The sequence below is a fragment of the Pelecanus crispus genome, chromosome 7 (assembly GCF_030463565.1).
Source record: "Pelecanus crispus isolate bPelCri1 chromosome 7, bPelCri1.pri, whole genome shotgun sequence".
NCBI classification, from domain to species: domain Eukaryota; kingdom Metazoa; phylum Chordata; class Aves; order Pelecaniformes; family Pelecanidae; genus Pelecanus; species Pelecanus crispus.
The window spans coordinates 42,510,497-42,531,813 of NC_134649.1; the positions used below are offsets into that span (position 1 = coordinate 42,510,497).

Below are 21,317 nucleotides of genomic sequence, written 5' to 3' on the forward strand. Positions count from 1 at the left end.
TGAGTGTAAAATTATAGGGTAAGAATATAAAATCAATTCTGTGATCTTAACTGGTTGGATAAATACTAGGAATTGGCAGCCTAGTAAAACAATAACAAGCAGGGGTGGACTTAATTTTACTTTTCTTAAAACCTGTGCAATTCGGGAAAAACCAGCGCCTTGGAATGCACAATGCATGTCGTGCTGCTATTACAAATGTTGCAAGTATGTGAATTCATTCTGTTTATTGTAGAACACGGAGTCTGTCTGTTTAAAAGCAAACATTTCTTCTATTGCTATGAACAGCATGTATTCACTTTACCAACTTACAGGTTAAAATCCATTTGAGCTCTGACTTTTAAGAAGAAACAGGTGTAGGTGGTACGCCTGGGTCTCCCTTGGTGGGTTGTTTCGTGTTTTGGAAATCCTCTCTTTTCCAAAGTAGAAAAAAACATTTTGAAATATCCTACAAATATTTATAAAGTAATAGAAATAAGCCCAATTTGAATTTTTTAAATGCTGTTAATTTAAAAAAAAAAAAAGAAATTACAACATTTCCCAGTAATGACAGATGTTCTATTCCGTGAAGACTGAGATTCGTTTTTTATTTTCATTCTGATCAAATTATCAGTTAAATGGATATATTTCTGTGCAGTGATTCACTCTCTAAAACCGTTTTTTAACCACTATCAGAAAGTTTCCACTGAGTGCTGATAAAATTCCTCACATTTTGTAGCAGCACGAGCTTATCTCATTCACTCCCCTGTCAAATACGTTTTAAGCCGTTATGGATCGAGGCATGTTTTGTCATGCCACAGGCTGGATGATGCTGAATCCCTGTGGATGGGGCTTCTCCAAGTCATGTATAAAGGGACGTCTTTCCTTTTGCACAGGCACGAGGCTGGTGATACAGGTGCTCCTCAGCTGGAGCAAATCCCTCACTAGCAGTGGATGGAGATAGGGAATGGAGTTTATCCCTGCTGATGGATATTTGGCATAAATGTGAGTTTTGAATGGGGGTGAGAGAATAGCCCTCTGCAAGGCAGGCAGAGGGAGTGCGTCTCCTAAACCGTTACGGGAAATTACATCTGCCAACCTCACAGTTTATTAGGAGCTGAGTGGTTCATCAGTGAAGAGGATTTTACGCTGTTAGAGAAGTGATCAAAGTAAACTGGCCTGCAAGCTTTCCATCTGCTTTCCAGGTTTTCTTAAGGTGTTTGTTTCCCCCGGCTGGTTCCACTAATGCTGGGAGGAGGAGTGTGGAGCGGTGGGCACTGCGAAGGCCTCGGGGAGAGCCTCTTCTCCCGCAGTGCTAGGCTGTGCTCCCCTGGCAGCAGAGGTACGGATCAATATTGCACCCGTTGTACAGTGCTGGCAGCACTGAGGGCACGAGGACTTCCATCCACATCACAACTCAAAATGGTGATCATTTACTCTTCAGAATCTTATAGGTTTCCTAAATTTCAGTGTTCATTGGTAATAGCAGCTGGTATTACAGACATGAAGTGAAAGCTGTGAAGATGCAGTCTTCATACCTGTCCTTTTTTTTTTTTTTTTTTTTTTTTTTAAATAAAAGCCTAGGACATAAATGTACCAGAATGGTTAGTCTCTTCCCATTCATACAGCTCCTTATTTTTGAAGCATTCAGGGTGCTATTTCAATCAGGGAGTAAATGGGTTTCCTTTGCAGCTTGCTTTTCAGAGCCTGCAAATGCTGGTTTTGTGAGTTAAGGCTGAATCTAGGCTTCTTTATGCGCATAACCAACATTTACACAACAGCAAAAAAAGATTCTCCTGGCCCTATCATTACAGACTTCATATTCATTTGAATGAACTATTTTTTACCACTTCCTTCACTGTTACAGGTAAAAACAAGCCTTGTAACCCGAAAGGGCTTTTCCTGCAATCTGTTTCTTCTTAGCAAGCTTTCCTGTAGGCTTTGCATGACAGGAGTTGTAGTCTGCTAATGCCTTGTCTCCCCACAACTATACGCTTGTCCTGCGCCCTTGTTCTGTCTGATTTTGGGGAGCAGGAGGAGGAAGGGAGAGAGAGATGAACAGCCTATCAAACATCAAGGGCATATACTTGGTTTACATCTGCCAGAGTTACTCTGAACATGCTTTGTGTTATTGAGGGGTGTATACACCTTATATTTATCAACAATAATTCCTTGTTAGAGAAAAATGTAATAATAATTAATAATTAACACCATTTGCATGCACAAATCACCATAGTTTGGTTTGGGTGATATTTAATACTGAACCTATCTAGGCAAAGCAATTGTATCTCTGTGGAGATCAATCCTAATGAACAAAAAAGTTGAAAAGATTGTTAAAATAATTTGAGCAATGAAAATATTCTCTTTTTTTCTGAGACTGTGGAAATAAAGTTTCTGCTTTCCAAAGGAAAATATAGTAATTAGGAAATTTGCAAATGGAAATTAGCCTATGTTGGTCTTTGTCTTTATTTGTGTCATTAAATGGAGTCTTTAATTAGCATATATATTATTCATGTTTCAATAATCCATTTTATAAGTCCAAGTTCAAATATAAAAATCAAAATGGGCTTGATGCACCCTATTGTTCACATGCAAAGCAGCTAACATAGACATAAAGATATGAGGTGAATTGAAACATTCATATTTCATAAGGATGCAGTCTACATTTTCTGAAATTATGGCTTGAACTTTTATTTTTAACTTTTTCTCATTTGCATACATATTAGTCCCTGTTTAAATGATGTGTTAATTCTATTCATTAGACTTCAGTGAATGCTTCTAACTCTCCTGATAATCGAGCGTAGGTCCCTGGAAAGCAAATTATGGACTTTCATGTTGCAAAACCCATTGTAAACGTGACATTTATCACTGCAAAGCCAACTCATGTGGAGCACTTGGCTGCAGTCAGGAAGGCAGAACCCTTTTTCTTATGCTTACGGTAATGATTGTCATCTGTGAATAAGGACCTGGCACCAGGTCCCCAATGTCTCTTCAGAAATGATTGGGCACTTCACAACCGCACCAATCTCTTGATGGTAAAAATGCCAATTCAGCTCTTTGGGGGAGAATGAGTAACTTGACTCCGGTCCTCACACAAACAGCTTCAAGAAAGTGGGCGATCGAGAATCTTCGGTTCTACATAACGTGGTGGTGGAGATGAGAATTTGGGGACCCACAAGGGCTCTGCAGCTCTCTGGAGTATATTCGGCTGTCAAAGCAGGAGCCTGCAGGCTTGGCTTTGCTGCTGTCCAAAATGCATTTGTGCTTCAAAATCTGCAAAGCAGCGGACCTGAAAGCAAAAGCACAAAGGTGACAAGAGTGCGATAGCAGTCCTTTCTCTGGGTCTCTGAGCCAGATCCTGTAGCGAATGTGGGAACAATCTGTGGGAAGAAAAGGGCCAACAAAATAGTGTTGGAGTTAGGTGTCTGCTGTTGCATATTGATTTGCCAGGCTGTGACAATTCATCTTTTTAATTCTAGGTATAAAAGCATTGTTATCCCAGTGGTAAACCCGAGGTGATAATTTCACAAGGTTTTATGTTGATGGGGTGAGCCCTGAGCGGTGGCACACAGGGAATTGCCATGTGTGCTCTGATTAATAAAAAAATTGATGGGAAGAAGAAAGATTCTTATGCCATCACTGCGAGGAAATGCTTGACATCTTTAAAGGCCCATAAGTTTAGTTTCCATCTGTTTTTTGCAGAGTCTGGGCCTTTTCAAAAGTAGTGCTGATGTGCTGTAGGGAATTAATTTAGCTCTTTGTGGTAGCAGAAGGTTAGAGTTCAACATCACTGGTTTTGTTATCCACAGAGCTACATGGAACAAGCTCCCTGTTGTATAGTTTAAAGGAATAGGTGGAGACTACTAGAAAGAGACCTGTTGTCCCTGCAGCATAGTTTTATTCGAGGTGCACGGAGTAAGAGAGCAGAAGAGAAGAAATCACAGTATTTGATATACATTCTCAGCAGCTGCTTCATCTCACCATGTCTGAATGTGTAATCTCACTCTCAGGAGCATTCTGCATGAGAAGCAGCTGGGCGCTTCTGAACATACAAGAAACGCTCCCATTTCACCAGCACTTGTGATAATCCAAGCTGCAGCTAGACCTACGGGGAAATGAAAAGTCTGTGTTTTATGGCGACTCTGAGATTTCAGTGGGTTGCAGTGTCGTCTATAGGATTTGAGCTTGCACTTGGATGTTCTCTCTTTCTTTAGCAATGCTTCCTTGTACTGAAAGTATGCAACAGAATCCCTGAGCTTTATACCAGCTTTTTTGAAACACTTAAAGCATCTGCAGCCCTCTCCTCCTTCACTCCTTGGGTGATGAGTGGGGGGTCTCGTTGACTTTTGCATTGTCAAGCCAGGACAGGCTGTGCTAATTCCCTGTGTGCTGAGCACAGAAGAGGATGCTGAAGAAAAGGGGCTTTAAACCAACCCTAGCCCAGGGTTTAAGGTTATCCACAGTTGCCCAGGTTTTTTTGAAGCCTGGAAAGTAGACAGCTCAACTCGCAGGGGAATAAGGCAGCAGATGAGCGTTCTCCTTCCAGCATCTTTTTTCCTTGGTGTGCCAGACAGCAACTCCCCACCCCAGAGAGAGATGCGTTGGCAACCTCACTCCTCATTTTTTTCTGGTGACTGAATTAACTTTAACATTGTCATTGCTCTCCACCAACCTTACTATATTTACTGAGCTTTCTGCAAAGAAGGAGTTAAATTCATATGAGTTGGATGTTTTCTGTTACAGCTCATGTTCTGTTTTGACCTTCTTGGCTTCACATATTTTCTCCTTTTGAAGTTACTAGCTGTATCTGAGATCTTAACATCAGTGGGCTGCTTTGTGGAAATAAATATTAATGAGATGGCTGCTGATAGCATCATATGGATAGAAACAAGTGCTTTTGTAATAAATGGAATTTAATATTAATTGAGTGGTTTGGAGTTAAAGCTGGATGTAAAGTGACAAGCTCGTGGCACAGCAAACTGCCCTTTGCAGGAATCCAATTAGAAGAGTGAGCAGCAAATTGTAAGCAAACTTGCTACAATCACATGGGGGCAATACAAGAGTGGAGCATAATTTGGAGCCTGGGACCTGTCCTCTTGAATGTCTCATAATTTCTATGAATCAACATTTAGTTACTCTGTGGTGCCAAGTTTGCATTCTTTAGCTCTTTCCTGGCAATGCTGCATCCCATTGCTCTAGTCAAACCGGAGGGAGACAGTATGTTTTGCAATGAAAGGGCACATCAATTAAATGCACTGTGTTCTGCTACACGTCTGTCGGAGAAAAGTGACTCATTTTTTAGCCTGCTGAAATTACTTTGCATTGAAAATCTTGAGCTGATGTTACAGGGTTTTGCCTGATCACTTGAAGCTGTTACCTTTGCCATTTCCTCAATGAGAATGATCAAGAGTTGTTCCCTTTCCAAATTGCAGTGTTTGTTCATGACTTGGAAAACCAGATGATTGGCTGAGACGTGTCATAGATAAATAGTTAAATGCTGCCTGGAGTAACCAAGTGCAATTGTCACAGATATATCTCATGTCCTAAAGAGCGATGTAAAGTGTTTGTTGGGTTTGAATTGTTCAAGAATGGTTTCTCTAAATATTATGTATCATTTTCATCTGGTAGATAGAGTTGCAGAAGCTGCTCTAGTGAGAGTTTGTTTGTGGCATTCCAGACAACCTGGGTATTGTGTGAAATTGCCTTAGCAAGCCTCTAAAAGGAGAGTGCACGATGTAAAGTGAGGGTGTAGGAGTGATAAAGACCTAAGCACACCATCGGGGAATTTGGGGCAGTGCTTCCAGGCTGATGGAGATGCATGTGAAAAAAAAAAAAACACCAACAAGGAGCAAGTCAATTTATCCGTTCTGTCAAAATGGCTACAATCAGCCAGGAGGCAAATGAATAAACGGATCAACAAGTATTTCACACTTGTGTGTTCTCGACAGGAAATCACAGATCTGAAACCAAATGTCTGGGACAAAACTACCAGAAATAGTGGCAAAATACTCTGCTGTTTAGTCTGCATTTAAACATTTTTAGCTCACAAAACTCTTTGAATTAAAATACTGGAATAAAACAGGAACTTGTTACTACGGTTTCCAGTTACAAGCAGAGATGAAAACAGTTGGAGTGGATCTAACAGCAGGACCCCGGTCCCCACTGGAATCTCCCTTTGCAATGCACATCTCCTCATGCCCGAACGCGTCTTGTTGGCCATGGTGATTGCCGCTGTCTTTTCTGCTCCCAAGCTTACTAATTGCTGCACTAACGGCAGCAAAACCACCACCAAAGATCACGCCAGAACACGGAAATGAAATGCATAAATACAGTAGGAGGAAAATGAATCTGAACTGCTAGAGGTGTCAGGACTGAACAACCCACCTAGGAGCAGACATCGATGATCTCTCAAGGTCCCTTCCAACCCAAAGCATTCTATGATTCTATGATCTCCTGTGTTCCTTGAGGACAGTGTCTGCCTGTGCAGCCGTGTCACTTCATGAGCTTCAAGAAAAGGAAATGCTGAGCCAAGAGCTTGTGTTTAATTTACATGTCTGCTTCTGAGCAAGTGCCTGATGGATCCAGGTGCATTTCTTCATACGTTAAGAAGCATTCGTATGTTTTTGCTAAGATGCAAACTGCAATTCTTGTGGGCTTTTTTCTCATTTTCCCCACTCCCACATTTATCAACACTGAAAGGTTATAAAGAGCTTAATAAAGGGTAGATTAAAGCTTTGGAAACAGTGCAAATAAAGAGAATGGTCTATAAATAGAAAATATATTAAACTGTATCTGGTGTTGAGGGATCTAATAATTAACATAGGTTGACTGAATTTCTCCTGTTTCACTTATCTGCAATGAACTTTCTTCTTGAATCAAAATGTTCTCCTCCTGTGATTAGTTTTGTTATTAGATGTTTCTGCACACTGAGTAAGACAAAGGGAAAGCAATAGTTTATCTGCCCGAGTGTATACTTATGAAAAAGAGTTTGTCATAAGGATGAAAGCAGTTTCTAATTTTCAGAATAATTTTGACTGATTTCTTAAAGGCAAAGTCTCTTCTACATCTGTTACTTTATGATTTTTCAATTCTTGACTCTTCTGTATAATTGAGGGCCTGCTAATAGACTTCATGGTAACCTTTTTGGTATGCCTCATACTTTGAGTCCTTTTTGTGTAATAAATGCATAATTCTTTGACACTAAAATTCAAGGAGCTTTGAATGGGTTGTAGGCCTGCAACTTCAAAGGCGTCCTTTTCTTAGTAAACATTTCAAAGAGGGACCTCTTCCTCACTTCGTTTCAAGCACTTTCAGGATCATCCTTCTAGTCCCCTCATGGTGCACTGGATTCTACCGCCGTTATTTGCTTATAATATTTCTACTGTTTTTCTTATGGCTTATTTGGTCTGTGGAGATGGTAGTTTAAAACATACATTGTTTTTATTTTCTGTGCTTCTTTATTATGCCTAAGTATGCTTAATACTGCTTACTGCTTTTTGGTATTAATTAGATTTTTCTTATAGTAGTAATTATCCTGGGATTTGTTTGATATTATTGCTATTGTTGATGCTATTTATTTTTTAGAAACTTTCTCACAGAAAATACCGCGCGGTTCAACGCAAATGCTACTGGAAGGATCCTACTGATGCAGGGGCTTTTTATTCTGATGTATTAATTGATGTGGGCCTGTTGTGTTTAGCGAAGGGAGCCCAGTGGCCATGTTCACACCACACTGATTGTCCCATTTAACCAGAACACCACTTCGGCGAATACAACTTGCTTCTCTGTGGTATATAGCTCTGTTAATGCAGAGCTATGCCTAAGGTACTTAGCCCAGCAGATAAGGAGTGTTGGAGCGGGCAGAGCTCACACTAACATGCCTGAATGTCTCCTGGCATCTGAGATAGGTCGCTGGGGTCTGACTCGGGTATTTTTACAGAGCTAGTTAGAGATGTGTTCAGCATACCACAGCAGAATACACAACATGGTATTTCTCAGTGGTTTGGTTCAGTGGATGGTAGTTTATTGTCTCCGATATTTGTGTTTCCTTGTCACATTTGTTAACCTTTGAATGCAAGAAACTCATTAAAGCAATTCCTCAGACATGCATACTCCAGGCTTCCCCAGAGCTCTCGAGTCACTACCAGATTAGTATCAGCGACAGCAAGAAGCAAATCTCCAAATGGGTTGATTGATAGCGAGATTAATGATCCTCAAGACTTCTGTCCAGGTTTATTATTTGGCGGCTTACAAATCTTTGCTTTCAGGGAGATGGGTGGGGAAGGAGGACCAGCTGGCTGCCACCCGGTCTGTCTGTATTAGCATGATGAGCTGATGTACACAGCCCTGTCAGAGCACTAGCATTAAGTAGTGTATTTTCAGTGTTCTCATTATCTGCCAGGTACTAAATAATTTGCTTCTCTGCTCTTGGTGCCAGCTGCTCTTTTCCTTTGTGCTGTGCTTCCAGATGTATCTTTTTGTGCCATTTCTAATTGTGTTCTAAACAGAGTTAACAGAGAGACCATAAAAATTTTTAAGTAGCTATTTCTTTTTGAAATGGCCAATGAAAAAAGCCCACCCTCTAAATACACGGTGATGAAAAGAGAAAGGAAATAATCACACTTTTAATATTTTATCCTGGCCTCAAATAAGCTAAACATGAAATATGTCCAGCAGTGTTGGGAAATCTTCCTAGTTCTCCCATGCAGCCTTAGTCCAGGTGCACGTGGATATGTCTGTTGAGAAAGAGGGAGCTTCCCATTGAGTATTTCATTATATTTAACAAACTGGCATTTCTGCCTGCAGGTGGGCAGGGCCATCAAAACAGAGGAAAAAACCTGTGCCTAAATTTTTAGCACATTTTTGTGTTATGCTTGGGATACCTAAAATAATTGTCAATTGAATGTCCTGATGTCCTATTTGGAGGAAGGAAAGAATCTTTTTGCAGAGGAAAGAGCAGGGCTCTTCCATTTTGAGAGTAATAAGGTGGGAGTAATTAGGGGCATTTAGGTGAATGTTCCAAAGAGAGACCCAGTTTTTGCTGTCCTTTCTTAGGTGGGATCATCTCTGTATTGTTTTTCTTATAACACAATTTCAATCCAGATGAATTACACTTTGTGTTTAAAAATACCTGTATTTTAACCTCCCAGTGTGACACCCTGTTTTTATTCTTCCCTTTCCTGACATTCATCCCAAAGGGAATTCATGTCCTGAAATGATAATATCAAGTATGCCCAATTTTGAGTTCTTAGAGGTGCTACTAAAAGCTCCTCTCTAGTAAGAGGCAATCTTCATTGATTGCTGCAGTTCTTGTGATTACAGAGCAACCCTTCACTTGGTTAAATTTAGCTTCCTTCTGTGAGAAAGTTTTAGGCTCCTTTTTAATATTACATGATGTTTAGGGCATTGGAAGTACACATTTTATAGGAACTGCCTAAGGTATTATTTGATTGGAAAAGGCATGTCTTTGTTTTCCTCTGTGATTTTCTAGGCTTTGTTATGAATGTTGCATTAAATAAATAGTTGGCTCAGGGAGAGGGAAATGAATGCATAAGGCTTCCCTTTGGTTTTTAAAACTGTGCCTAATTTTTAAGCCTTTTTAAGATACACCTATAGGTGTATATGAACATTTTTGCCTCAAGACGTTAAAGTTTTGAGTGATAACACACATAACCAGGGAGCTTGTTCTCTTGCAATAGAAAATACTGATGAGTAAACCCATTCAGTCATCTGTAAAATTGCTGAGTGTACCCAACACAGCTGTTGTGAGTATTGATTAAAGCAGGAGGGGAAGGTCTGGGGCTGCTAGCCCTGTCAGAGGTCACCAGGAGAGTAATTAGCTACCAAGTGCTACAGGGCCAAGTGTCATCACAAATAAGGTTTCACCATCGCCTTCGCTGTTCTCCAGGGACACCAGGAAGATGGGACGAGGAAGCGTGGAAAATGTTTGTGCTGAGTTAAACTAAGATTTATCCACTTAAAATGTGCGGTTAAAGAGCTTTCTAAGCACATTTCTGCATTGGCCACCTGGGCGCTTTATGGCAGCACAGCTGATGAAGGGGGGAGGACTTGAAAGCAGCTCATCTTGGTGTGTGTTGTCATTTCTTAACTGTTTAATTATTTGAATACCCTTATAAAAATTATTATTTCTTGTATAATGTCTGAGTTCAATACCGTATGTGATGCAAATGGGTGTCTAGTCCCTGGTGCAGGATAGGGTCTCAGAGGATCAGGAGAAGAGGATTTTTAATTTTGTGGAGGGCTGTGTAGTCAGCTGGCAAATTTAGGCCATAAATATTAAATTAGCTGTCTTCCTGTGTCAGAAATCCCTAGTCTTGTCTGCAGATTAGGTTTTCAGATGGACAATTTTACTAGTGGTGTGTTCTTCATCACAAATACTGTCTCAGAGTTTTGTCCAGCTTCTTTTTTTTTTTTCTCCATGTGGCTTTTCCCCAGCCTTTTTTCTGTCTTTATTTCTCTATGATACTGCAGAATGTGTGGTTGTAAGTATGTGTGGTTGGACTGGTGATTAGCATTTGGATCCTTTTAGCTTTTGTGGGACTGCGTGGGTGCGCAACAACTCACTAATGTGAAAAAGCATTTCTCCTTGCCCAGAGGAATTTCCCTGAAAGGGTCAGTCTACTCTTCACCATTCTGTCTAGGAAAGGATGCCAAGGACTTGGCATGCTGTGAACTTCTGAAATCTATCCGTGTACCATCTAGAGCTCTGCAGTTATCATATCTGTGCAATGCTTAACACCGCTCAAGAAGATTACAGGCAGAAATTGCTTTCTGGGGAGAAGGCGAATTGTCTTTGGGAGGGATATGCAGGAGAATCAGCATTATTGTAGGGAAATTTTCCTCCTTTTCCAGCTTTCCTTTATTCTCTTGGTTTTTATGCATTCCTGCTTTGTATATCCTCCCGTAGCTCAAGTTCGATCAGCCTTCACTGCCTTACCGCTCCAGCGTAGCATAGGTTCTTTTATAATTCGGCTCTTGAATTCTGATCATTAAGCGTTAAGACCGGGGAAGGAAAATAATTGTAGAAAATTGGGGCAATGTAAGCCATTTTCTGGCCAAAAAAGAGTAAATGCAGATGCCCCTCTGATACAATGAACGTAATATCACTGCTCCATGCTGGTCACTTACTCATATTCATAAGACCAGCTTTTTTCGTGTGGTTTTCTCTTCTCTTTTTCTTCTTAACGCTTGAGTCAGTTTTATTGCTCATAAAAATCAGTGACTGATGACCCCAGCTAGAGCAGTGCAGACTGAAGACAGCTGTTGTCCAGGCTCCCATCCACTGCTCTGCTGGTGACACGCTCGTGATTTGCAGTGCTTCTGTTGTTCCGTAGTCTGCGGCTCTTTTCTGAGGAGTCATTGCCAATTCTGACAGTGACAAATGCTTGCCAAGGAATAGTGAAGCTAGTTTAAAGTGCAGAGCCATGTGCTACTAGTACACTTGACTGCATACATACTCTGGTTTTGGTGCCAGCAGAAACCAGTCTTAATTGTGTCTCCTGGAAAACATGCAAAACAGTTCAACAAGAATCTGAAGCATCTTTTCTTCTACTGAAAGTGAGAATGAATGTGCAGAGGTAGTGAAAGGGATCGTTTCCTGTCTTTGGATCCTTGTTTGGGAGTTATTTGCAGATGTCCCCACGATGGAGGAGCATGGTGAATGAACGCCTGTATCCAGGTTGCATTTGATAAAGACTAAGCCGTGTCCTGTGCAGCCTGGTTTAGAGGTCCATTATAGATCCTGGTTTGACTGCGGTTCGATCTTGCCTGTTCTGCCCACCAGCTAAGGACTGTGTGTGCAAGTAGGGTGGCTGCAGGGACCATTGGCCTCTTTGTTAATAAATGTACATTCTGCAGAGCTCCTGTCTGTGGGAGGCTGTTTCTGGAGGAAGGGTACCCAGAGGACAAGGTTTGCCCTGCTCCAACAGTAGTGAATAGGCTTCCAGGACCCTTTCAAGCCATCTGCCCCCAAATTGGTCTTGCCTTAGGAGGTAATGACCCAAGGAGAGAGTAGTTGCAAGAAACCGGGAGCCTAGAGCTCCTAGATGCTATTGCAGAAATAAAGTAGTATGAATCTGGCTTACCTTGGAGAGGGAATACATGCTGCTCCAGCCAACAGAAATGCCTGGAAGAAGGAGCAGATCCCTAGTGAACAAGGGAGCAATGAATGTGCCTGTCACTTCAGCGTGTGAGGCAGGACACGGCTCTTTGGTGTCCCCAGAAAATGAAGCATTCCCCTTGGATTTTTCCTGTGTTCAGCCACTGTCCTGGTGGTTTCAGCCAGCCACTGCGGAGGCAATCACTTGCCCCATCGCAACAATCCCCTGCTCCTTCTCTCCCTGCCTCAGCTGCTCCGGAGCAGCGCAGATCCCTCGCCTGTCAGCACAGATCAGGGGATGCTGCCCGTGCTAGACAGAGTACAGAGGAGTAAAGGCCAAACGCTGCCCTCGGAGCTATTCCCAGCACTCCCATCAACTGCAGGGCGTGCTGTGTGTTTGTATTGGAGCCAGTATTAACTAAACACTAAGGCGCTGTCTTCTACATGAAAATAAAATGCATCCACGCTTTCAGGCCATTATGTGATCTGGTTCTCCCTCTTGCTTTTAGATGAGTATAAAGGAGAAGCTGCTTGAGGTTTATTAACTTAATAACCAAGAAAACCTGTTTTGAGTGTCAAAATCTCATGAGGCATCTCTTCTACAGAAGCTAATCTGGTATTTTGCTCAGTGGAGATGGAACAAGCATTTAACCCAGCTAATCAGGACCATCTCTTGGCATATTTTTATGCTTCCGGCTTGATAATAAGGTGCTTCTGCTCTGGACTTTGCATCCTGTTAGTTTGCTTTAACAACCCACTGCTGGTATCTCTGCAAAAAGATTCTGGGCAGGGGGATGCTCTCCCTCACATCAGCTTTGCATTCCAGACCCTGCCTCGCTCCTTCTCCGGGGAGATGCTAATCTCGCAGTGTTTTACTTCCCGCATTTTGGTCCATATGTGACAACTGTGTGTCTGATCACCACAATCTCGCACAGTTATTGTACCCGAGGGAAAGGGAGCCAAAAAAACATATGGGGCTAGAGAAAACGGTGTGCTTCACTGCACACAGGCGTGTTTCAGAGACAACAGACTCTGGTATTTTGCAGAAAAGATGTGGGCTCTCTGAAATTTTCTGGAAGTGAAATCAAGGCTGTGATTTCCTTTTCCTCAACCAGTGCCGCAGAATGCAAGAATCATTCTAAAATTAGTGTTTCAGTTGTTAAGATTTTAACAATCATTTATGCCATTGACAAGTCCTGATTGCTTATTCACTAAGGACTGCTTCTGTCAGAAAAAAAATCTGTTACTTTTTAGTGGTGATGGTGTTGGTTTCCTGAGCAAATGGGCACACAGGTGCAAACACCTGCACGTGTACACACACTAGGGTTAAAAGTTAGAGGCTGAAGTGCTCAGTTGTAGACTTGCGCCTTGTCTAGCCCTGCATCCACTCCTGCCTCTCTCCATGACTGCTTCTCCAGTGACTTGAAACAAGCAATTTTCTGGTCTTATCCTTTTCCTTTATCCAGCCCTCCCCATATACGCACACAGATTTACTGCAGCCTCTTGTAGCCTTAGCAACTGCTGCCACTTCAGGTTTGTATACTGAGGGAAATGTAATGGGTAGGGGAAATGCCGGGAGATAGAAAGGAGCATCCTAAACTGGGGGAGAAGGCAGATACTAAACTGTCTGAAATGCCTTTCCGTAGCCTTAGAATCATAGAATCGTTTAGGTTGGAAAAGACCTTTAAGATCATCCAGTCGAACCATTAACCTAACACTACCAAGCCCACCACTAAACCAATTAAGGGTAGAGTAGTAATTAATTTCATGTTTCCTAGCTTGATGGCTGAATTATTTTTTAATGAAAGTAAAACTAGAATAGAATCATTAAGGTTGGAAAGGACCTCTAAGATCATCAGTCCAACTGTCAACCCAACACCACCATGCCCACTAAACCATGTCCAGAAGTGTCACGTCTACCTGTTTTTTGAACACCTCCAGGGATGGTGGCTCCACCACCTCTCTGGGCAGCCTGTTCCAGTGCTTGACTACCCTTTTGGTGAAGAAATTTTTCCTAATATCCAATCTAAACCTCCCCTGATGCAACTTGAGGCCATTTCCTCTCATCCTATCACTGGTTACTTGGGAGAAGAGACCAACACCCACCTCACTGCAACCTCCTGTCAGGTAGTTGTAGAGAGCGATAAGGCCTCCCCTCAGCCTCCTCTTCTCCAGACTAAACAACCCCAGTTCCCTCAGCTGCTCCTCATAAGACTTGTTCTCCAGACCCTTCACCAGCCATTCATCCAGCGAGTTGTGAAACCTATCATAAAAGGTCTTTTAAAGATCAGTCCACTTTATCCTGCTTACAATTTTGAGCATGCATAGTCCCATCAGTGGTGCCTTCTGCTGTCACTGGGAGCCCCTGAAACATGGAGGGAGTCACCAGGACAGGGATGCGATGGCCTGTGCGCAGCAAGCTCAGCTGTAGAGGCCAAACTTGGAATATTTACAGCAATTATAAGCAAGTGAAAAAAGAGTTTGAGAGGCATGTCTTCACCTAATGTGACAGTATCCAGCATTGTAAAGTAATGAGCATGCTGTATTATATATGTATATACATAAAACAAGAACGTATTTCAGCATTATGTTTGTGACTTGAGAAAGCCTTTAGTCAAATTCCATGGTGACTGCCTTTTTAAAACAGCTACAGAAAGTCTTCCAGGAATAAAATACAGAACTGTTAATGACACTAATGATTGCAGAAAACTTTAGTATGTGAAATATTCATTTAATACATTGTTATTCCAACATTGTGCTCAGCAGAGATATGCTGGACTGGGTATTCAGCTATCACCATGATGGGCCCTACAATACCACACAATCGAACACAATTACATGTTTTGAGGCTATTAAGAAAAAGCTGTCTTATGGCTGCATAAAAAACCATAATGCGAGCCTATCAGAACCGCTCAGAGTATAAAATAACAAATTACAAAAAATAATTGCTTTTCTTAAGTATCATCTGCTTAAAAAAATCCTGTAAATCCCTATGTAAAGGTCTGTCTTTTTATCAAACACCTTCTTAAGGCCTTCATTACCGGGAAAAGCCGTTCAAGGATTTTTGTAGTATTGACTCAAGGGAAAGAGCCCCAAATACATCAAAATCAGGAACATTTTGCCTGTTTCATATTCATAGTTTCTTCTTTGTGTGTGACTGATTTATTCTGCTGCGTGCCCCCAGGGTGTGCATTGTCCAAAATAAAGGCTGCCAAAAAAAAAATGAGAACAGGGAGCAAGGGCGGAGGGGGACTTCAACCGATGTTTTTAAATGCTGTGAGACTATTGCACATCTTGCATCCTCATGTGTGAATTCACCTTATGGTGTTTCTTAACAAAAGCATGCTCACTAAATAAATAACTTCAGCACAATGCAAGACATCGTGCCTGAAAATAGAAAGCTGCTCCGAGACAATTACTCCATGCTGTGAAATCCTCTCTCTCGTGCTTCTGTATTGTCTTAAGTTGTACTTGTGCTGCCATAGCATGTGCTTGCATTATAAAGCACTGTGACTGTGCAGCAGAAAGTACAAATGCATAGAAAGCAAGCACCCATGATTATTTTAGGTTCTGGTTTTGCCGAAGAGAGTGGTTTGATTTTTTTCTCTCTGGCACGTATGGATGGTGAAAACAAAGGGAGCACAAATTACTTTGACAAAGTCAGCAAAGCCGGCTCTGCGGAGTGGGCTCTCTATGGAGAGCACAATGCCCGAATTACAGAGGAGCAGACTGCAAGGCAGAAACTTATAAGCCACTACGTGCAAATATGTTTCGGCAAGGGAACCGGCAACTGGACAAAAGGCACAGTTCACGAGGCCGCCTGCAAACTTTGCCCAGGTGTTGAGGAGCAGTTCATTAAGGGCAGCCATGAGGGGGATCTTTCTGCAACGGGAAGCTATTGTTAAGCGCCCCGACAGATGAGAGCAGACCCTTCTCCTGCCACAATAGCTGCTCACACCAAGCAAGACTCATTAAATATTCAGTTCCAGCCTCAAGCAGCTCATTAAGTCAGCAATGAGCAGTGACGCTGGTGTTGGAAAACCCTGCCTCAGTTAACATCACCATGCAGAGTCTCCTCGGATCTCTTGATGTTATTCTGCTCAGTACCTTTTCTGTGATGACCAGCTTGTGCTCTCTGCTTTGCATTAAATACAGGTAAAAAAGAGTCACGTGGATTTAAGTTCTCCTGTTCTTTCTAGGCCTTTTCAGAGAGGAGTCCTGGGGCCCAAGCTAAGTGTCTGTTGCGTTTTTCTGTAGCAGCATATGTAATACAAGTTTGCAGGAGGAGGATGGGATGAGGGTTATATGGCTTTAGTGTTAAAAAACAAACAAACAAACAAAAAACTGTAATGTCTGAAGGATGACTTTTATAGCAGAACGTCACGACATGCAGCAGTTACAGATGCTGTATTACTGTCTGTCAGCTGTTACACAGCAGAAACTTTTACAGTAAGTGTATTTTCCCTGGAAATGCTAGTGTCTTAGGTGGATTTTGGCTTGAACTGTATGCTGAATATGTTTCTTGTGTGCAGAGTTTCTTTCTGAATGATGTATTTGAAACCTGTTTTGCAACCACTAACTTTTGTGAGTATAATTTCATATTCAGTAGTACTTAACAATAATATAGAGGCATTTATGATGGGTGGATGTCAGATGTCAATGAATTAGAGCACACCAGAATCTGGAATTAGGATTGTAATTGTGGAAAATGCACATATGTTTTCACGCATCGATGTTTTAGAACTGTAACGTCTGAAAATACGGAGCAGAAATGGAACAGAAATGGAGAAGCAGAACATGTGCAAAAGTTTTGGGCTGTTTTTTCAGAGGGCAGTTTTTCACACCCTGAATCTATTTTTTTTTCCTTTTTCCTTTAACAGAAAGTGTTTTCAGACTGCCCATTTCTATGTGGAGGACAGCAGTTCCCCGCGTGTGGTTCCCAATGAAAGTATTCCCATTATACCTATTCCAGGTAAGACGGGCTTAATCTCCTGTGTTTGTGCTACCTGAAGTCTGTTTTAATTACATAAAGAGAAGGTTATGCTTGTGATAAATCGTAGAAATTTGTTGTATCAGTGCTGCTTCATATAATTTAAGGTGCTTTGCAATGGGGCGCTGAGTGCCGATGCTGTATTTTTCCATAGGCACCTCTCCCACGTTGTTTTAATAGAAATTTCAGAATAACCTTTGTAAAATGTCAAAAACATGAGCAACACTTCTTAAAAACACTAAGGCATTGCATCCAGGGCGAAACCAGCTGCTCCATCAGGGCAGGTTGTGGACGAGGGATATGCAGCTCCACTGCTCTCTCGAGACCGGGGGACTTGCCCCCACTTTCAGCGTGTGCAGACGTGGTGTCTGCTGGGTCTCGGGGAGGAAAGCAAGACACAGGGATAAGCAAGCAATCTCAAGTAAGTCCAAAGCCATCTATTAACTTGGTATTAATCAAGTTACCAAAGGTCAAATCCTCCCCTCAGCTATACCGAGAGCGAAGCCGGAAGCAGAGTTTAGCACTATTCTCTCTTCATGAGGCATTTCCCCTCGGAATTATTAAGTGCAGGATCCAGCTCCCTTTAAGCAGTGATGACAGAGAGCAGCTTGGTGTCACAGTGGCCTCTGCAGCCGCTGCCTTGTTTGATGTTGCTCAGTTTCATAGGCAGAATAAGATACCCAAAATGTTGTATTGACCTCAGTCTGTCAAATGCTTGTACTTGTTCCTTCAAGGTGTTTTAAGTTTCCCTGTCGTATTCTGTAACGTGTCATTGGTCTAGGATACAATCTGCAGCTAATTAGATTTGTTTTACCAAAAAGCATTCAAAGCCATCTCTGAGACACTGAAGAAACAGGTGTCCTAGAAAAAATGAAAGAATCCAGTTACATTTTCCTTGATTTTATTCAGTAGATGTGTGGCTATCCTTTCTAGAAAGAGTTTTTCAAAATACCCATGGAACTAATATGAAAGGTTAGGTATTACATTCCTACAGAAAATGTTAGGCCTTGCAGTCTGATGATGTGCCACAGAAAATAAAAGAAAACATGCTATCATCTCCTCTCATTCTGTGGCAGACTAAGTGCACGTCCTGGCCACTTCCTTAGCAAGGAGCCACCCTTCTCCTCCTCCTTCTTTAGGGTTACATGAGACAGAGGTTTTAGTCTTATACATCGTGCGATGAATTTTCACAAAATAACCTAGATAGTTGGAGAACTCTGTTCTTCCTACTCTAAAACCAGGAGGAGCACTTCCCTGTTGGGGCTGCTTTTGGCAGGCAGTTTAATGGTCCCACCATGCCTGCTCTCATGTGATACCTTCTCAGAGCTTGTGAGGAAGGGGAGGGTGGGCTAACCTGGACTCTGTGCAAGGCAGTGTCAAAACCCAGGGGATTATGAACACAAGGCAGTGGGAGGAGAGAAATTCTCACCTCAGAGAGAAGTGTCTTTGGCCAGTGTATAGGGTGTTTTACTGTAATTGAGTCAAATTTTTCTTAGATAAAGAAACCAGGAAAAAGCTCCTTCTTTTCATGCTGTGATCTGTGGTGTTGAGACAGTGGTTCTTCCCTATTTCACAGGGTTGTTTTGATGGTTAGTCCATTAAAGACTGGATGGCATTCATATAAAATGTAATATAGGCTGAAGAAGCTCCATTAAAACTGTTCAGGTGGCAGGTACTATAAGGCCAGCACATACACTAATGCTTCTCCAGCAGCCATTCTAGCACGTAACAAGAAGTGGCTGAGAACAGCACAACACTGCCTTTTGGGGACATCTTCCTATGACTAGAGCAAGCCAAGCTGTTGGACCACAGCAGCTTTGGGATTGACAGGATGCAACTGTCATTGCAGTGCACGCTGGGGTCTGCTCAGTTCAGTAATGCTAAGAAAGAGCTGCTCACCCCTGATAACGGGCACTGTGGATTAAGGCACCTGCTGAGCAAGTGCTGCAAGACACCTCGAGAAGCTTTGTAGCTCAAAATCTGCAAGAACTGCTGATGAGCTCGAAGGCACGTGAAGAACGGAGGTTTAGTCAGTACGCTGCAAAGGTGAATCCAGCCCTCCAATTCCCAATCTAATGACAAGATTTTTGTCGATATAATGGACATTTAGTCACCTGCGTACAGACATCCAAATGGAGGTACCTTAATCTGAAGCTGAATCAGGCCCAGAAGGTCTTAAGAGAGAATGAACTGATGAACTTGAAGATCTTGGCACTGACAGTAAAGCTGTTCAGGCCATCAAAAGCCAAATCACCCTCTGGAGGTGCCTCTCTGTGTGTATTAACTATTAATTGTACAGGGAGTCTGTAATGAGGCTCCAAGTTAGTAGAGATAAAGTGCAGCTATGTTGGCTTTATCCAAAGATGGGAGATACTGCCTGAAAAGATCTGGAAGCTCTCCTAAACATTTTCTTTGTTTGGAGATGCAGAAGAGGCCTGTTTTCCCCCATATACCTATTGCTAAATGACACTTTTCTCTGACGTCAGCTGCTGCTCCCACATAGGCAGCCCACTGATATGCCTTAAAAAAATTAAATGACAAAATTCTCCTTCGAACTGATTGCAACTGATGAAATGATAAGCCTCTGAACTTTTCTTCTGGAAGCTGCCAGAGGGTGTGAGAAAGTCTTACTTGCCGTGTTGATCCTAGAAGCAAAATATAGGTGGCATTTTCACAAAAGCAAGTTTTTCAAAGTAACCTTGTTAACTTGTGAAACCCTATCCTTACAAAAGATATTTGAATAGATCCCTGTGGAACCATGCATCTACCTCCTACAGTTCAGCAGACCAACTTCTACTCTCAATTACGTGCAAGCAGCCACACGGATGGCAATTTAGAGCAGCGTTGTCTGCAGACGTTTAGTAGATTTGCCAGGGCCCACCTACAGCGTGCAGCGAGCTGCGGGTCGGAGGAAGCTGAGCAGGTTTGGGTTGGCTGGTCCTGGCCCAGGTGTGGGGTGGCTCTGCCAGGTGTGTGGGAGCCAGGCGCAGCGGTGTCCTGACGCAGCTCAAGAGGTTTCAGAAGCAGGCTCTGGTGTCTCTGCATGCCACCGCTCTGCTCCATGATGTGTCAGCATGCTCAGATGTAGCTTTTGTGTTTATTTCTGCGCCACATTCTGCTCTTTTTTTTAGGCAAACCCTCTGTTTTCTCAGGTCTATGAACTCTAAAATCAATCTGCCAGCTACCTGCAATAGGCACACAGTACAACTTTTCAGGTCCAAAATCTAAAAAAATCTTCTTGTAAAGGAATGATTTTACCCATTTTCTATTTCACTTCCCATGGCGTACACGCTTAATTATTGTGCATGAAGCCACATCACCCATAGGCGTGTGTTTGTCTGTGCAAATTTGCTCTGAGACCCAAATCATTATCATTATTCATAATTATCTGCACTGCTTGATCTAGAGAAACACAGGACAAAGGAGATATCATTAACTGAGTCACCCACTGGATATTACAACTGAGGTATAAATCTAAACTCACATAAGCCTTGTGCCTGACACTAATGCATCTGTAATCAATGGCAGATTTCTGAAAGTCCCCTGCCATTCAGCCCAACAAAATTATTTCTCCATATCTTCTCTCTTTGCCTCCACACTCAGTTAATTTTGGCCACGTCCATATCATCTTTGCCTGGATCTCTTCACTGTAACATTTGGTCTTGGCAAGATCTCTTTCTCAGCAAACCAGCTCCTGTTCCTGTCTGGGTTTTGGATTTTTTTTCTCCATAGCTGGGTCAGTATCTGATTAAAATGTTTCTGGACGTGATCCTTTTCAGTAGAGTTGGATAAGTAAGAATAACAGCAGCGTCATAGCTGCAGACCTGTATGTTTTCAGCACTGGAAAACAAAATGCATCCCCGTCAGTTTTCTTTTGTTCTCATCGCAAGACCTGCTCCACAGCAGCAGTGAAGAAGTGCACCTCTGCAGCTTAGATATCATCCAGTAGTGGATCTAGCACAAATTCCACTTCTACCTTCCTCCTCCTGTTCTTTCTTTCAGAGCTTTCCTGCTCTTGGGTGTTGCATTGTTCTGGAGCTTGCTGTGGCTTTACTGGTTCCGTGCCCAGTCCATGGGCACAACGGACGCTGGGGCACTGATGTCAGCGGGACTTGTTGTGAGATCAGTGCACAGATAGTTGAGGCTTGACCCTATGGCAAAACTCAAAACTCTGCGTAGTCATGACGACAGTCCAGAGAAACATGGCTCATAAAGAACACTACAACCGGCCGA

General features: G+C 42.3%; 1 protein-coding gene across 1 annotated transcript in view; it reads left to right on the forward strand.

Moving 5' to 3' along the window:
* PTPRG (protein tyrosine phosphatase receptor type G) overlaps positions 1-21,317 on the forward strand; it is a 417,051-nt gene that overhangs the window by 361,359 nt on the left and 34,375 nt on the right. The window contains exon 14 of the mRNA XM_075714254.1: positions 16,975-17,066. Within this exon, the coding sequence (XP_075570369.1) occupies positions 16,975-17,066 (92 nt within the window). The remainder of the gene's footprint in view (positions 1-16,974; positions 17,067-21,317) is intronic.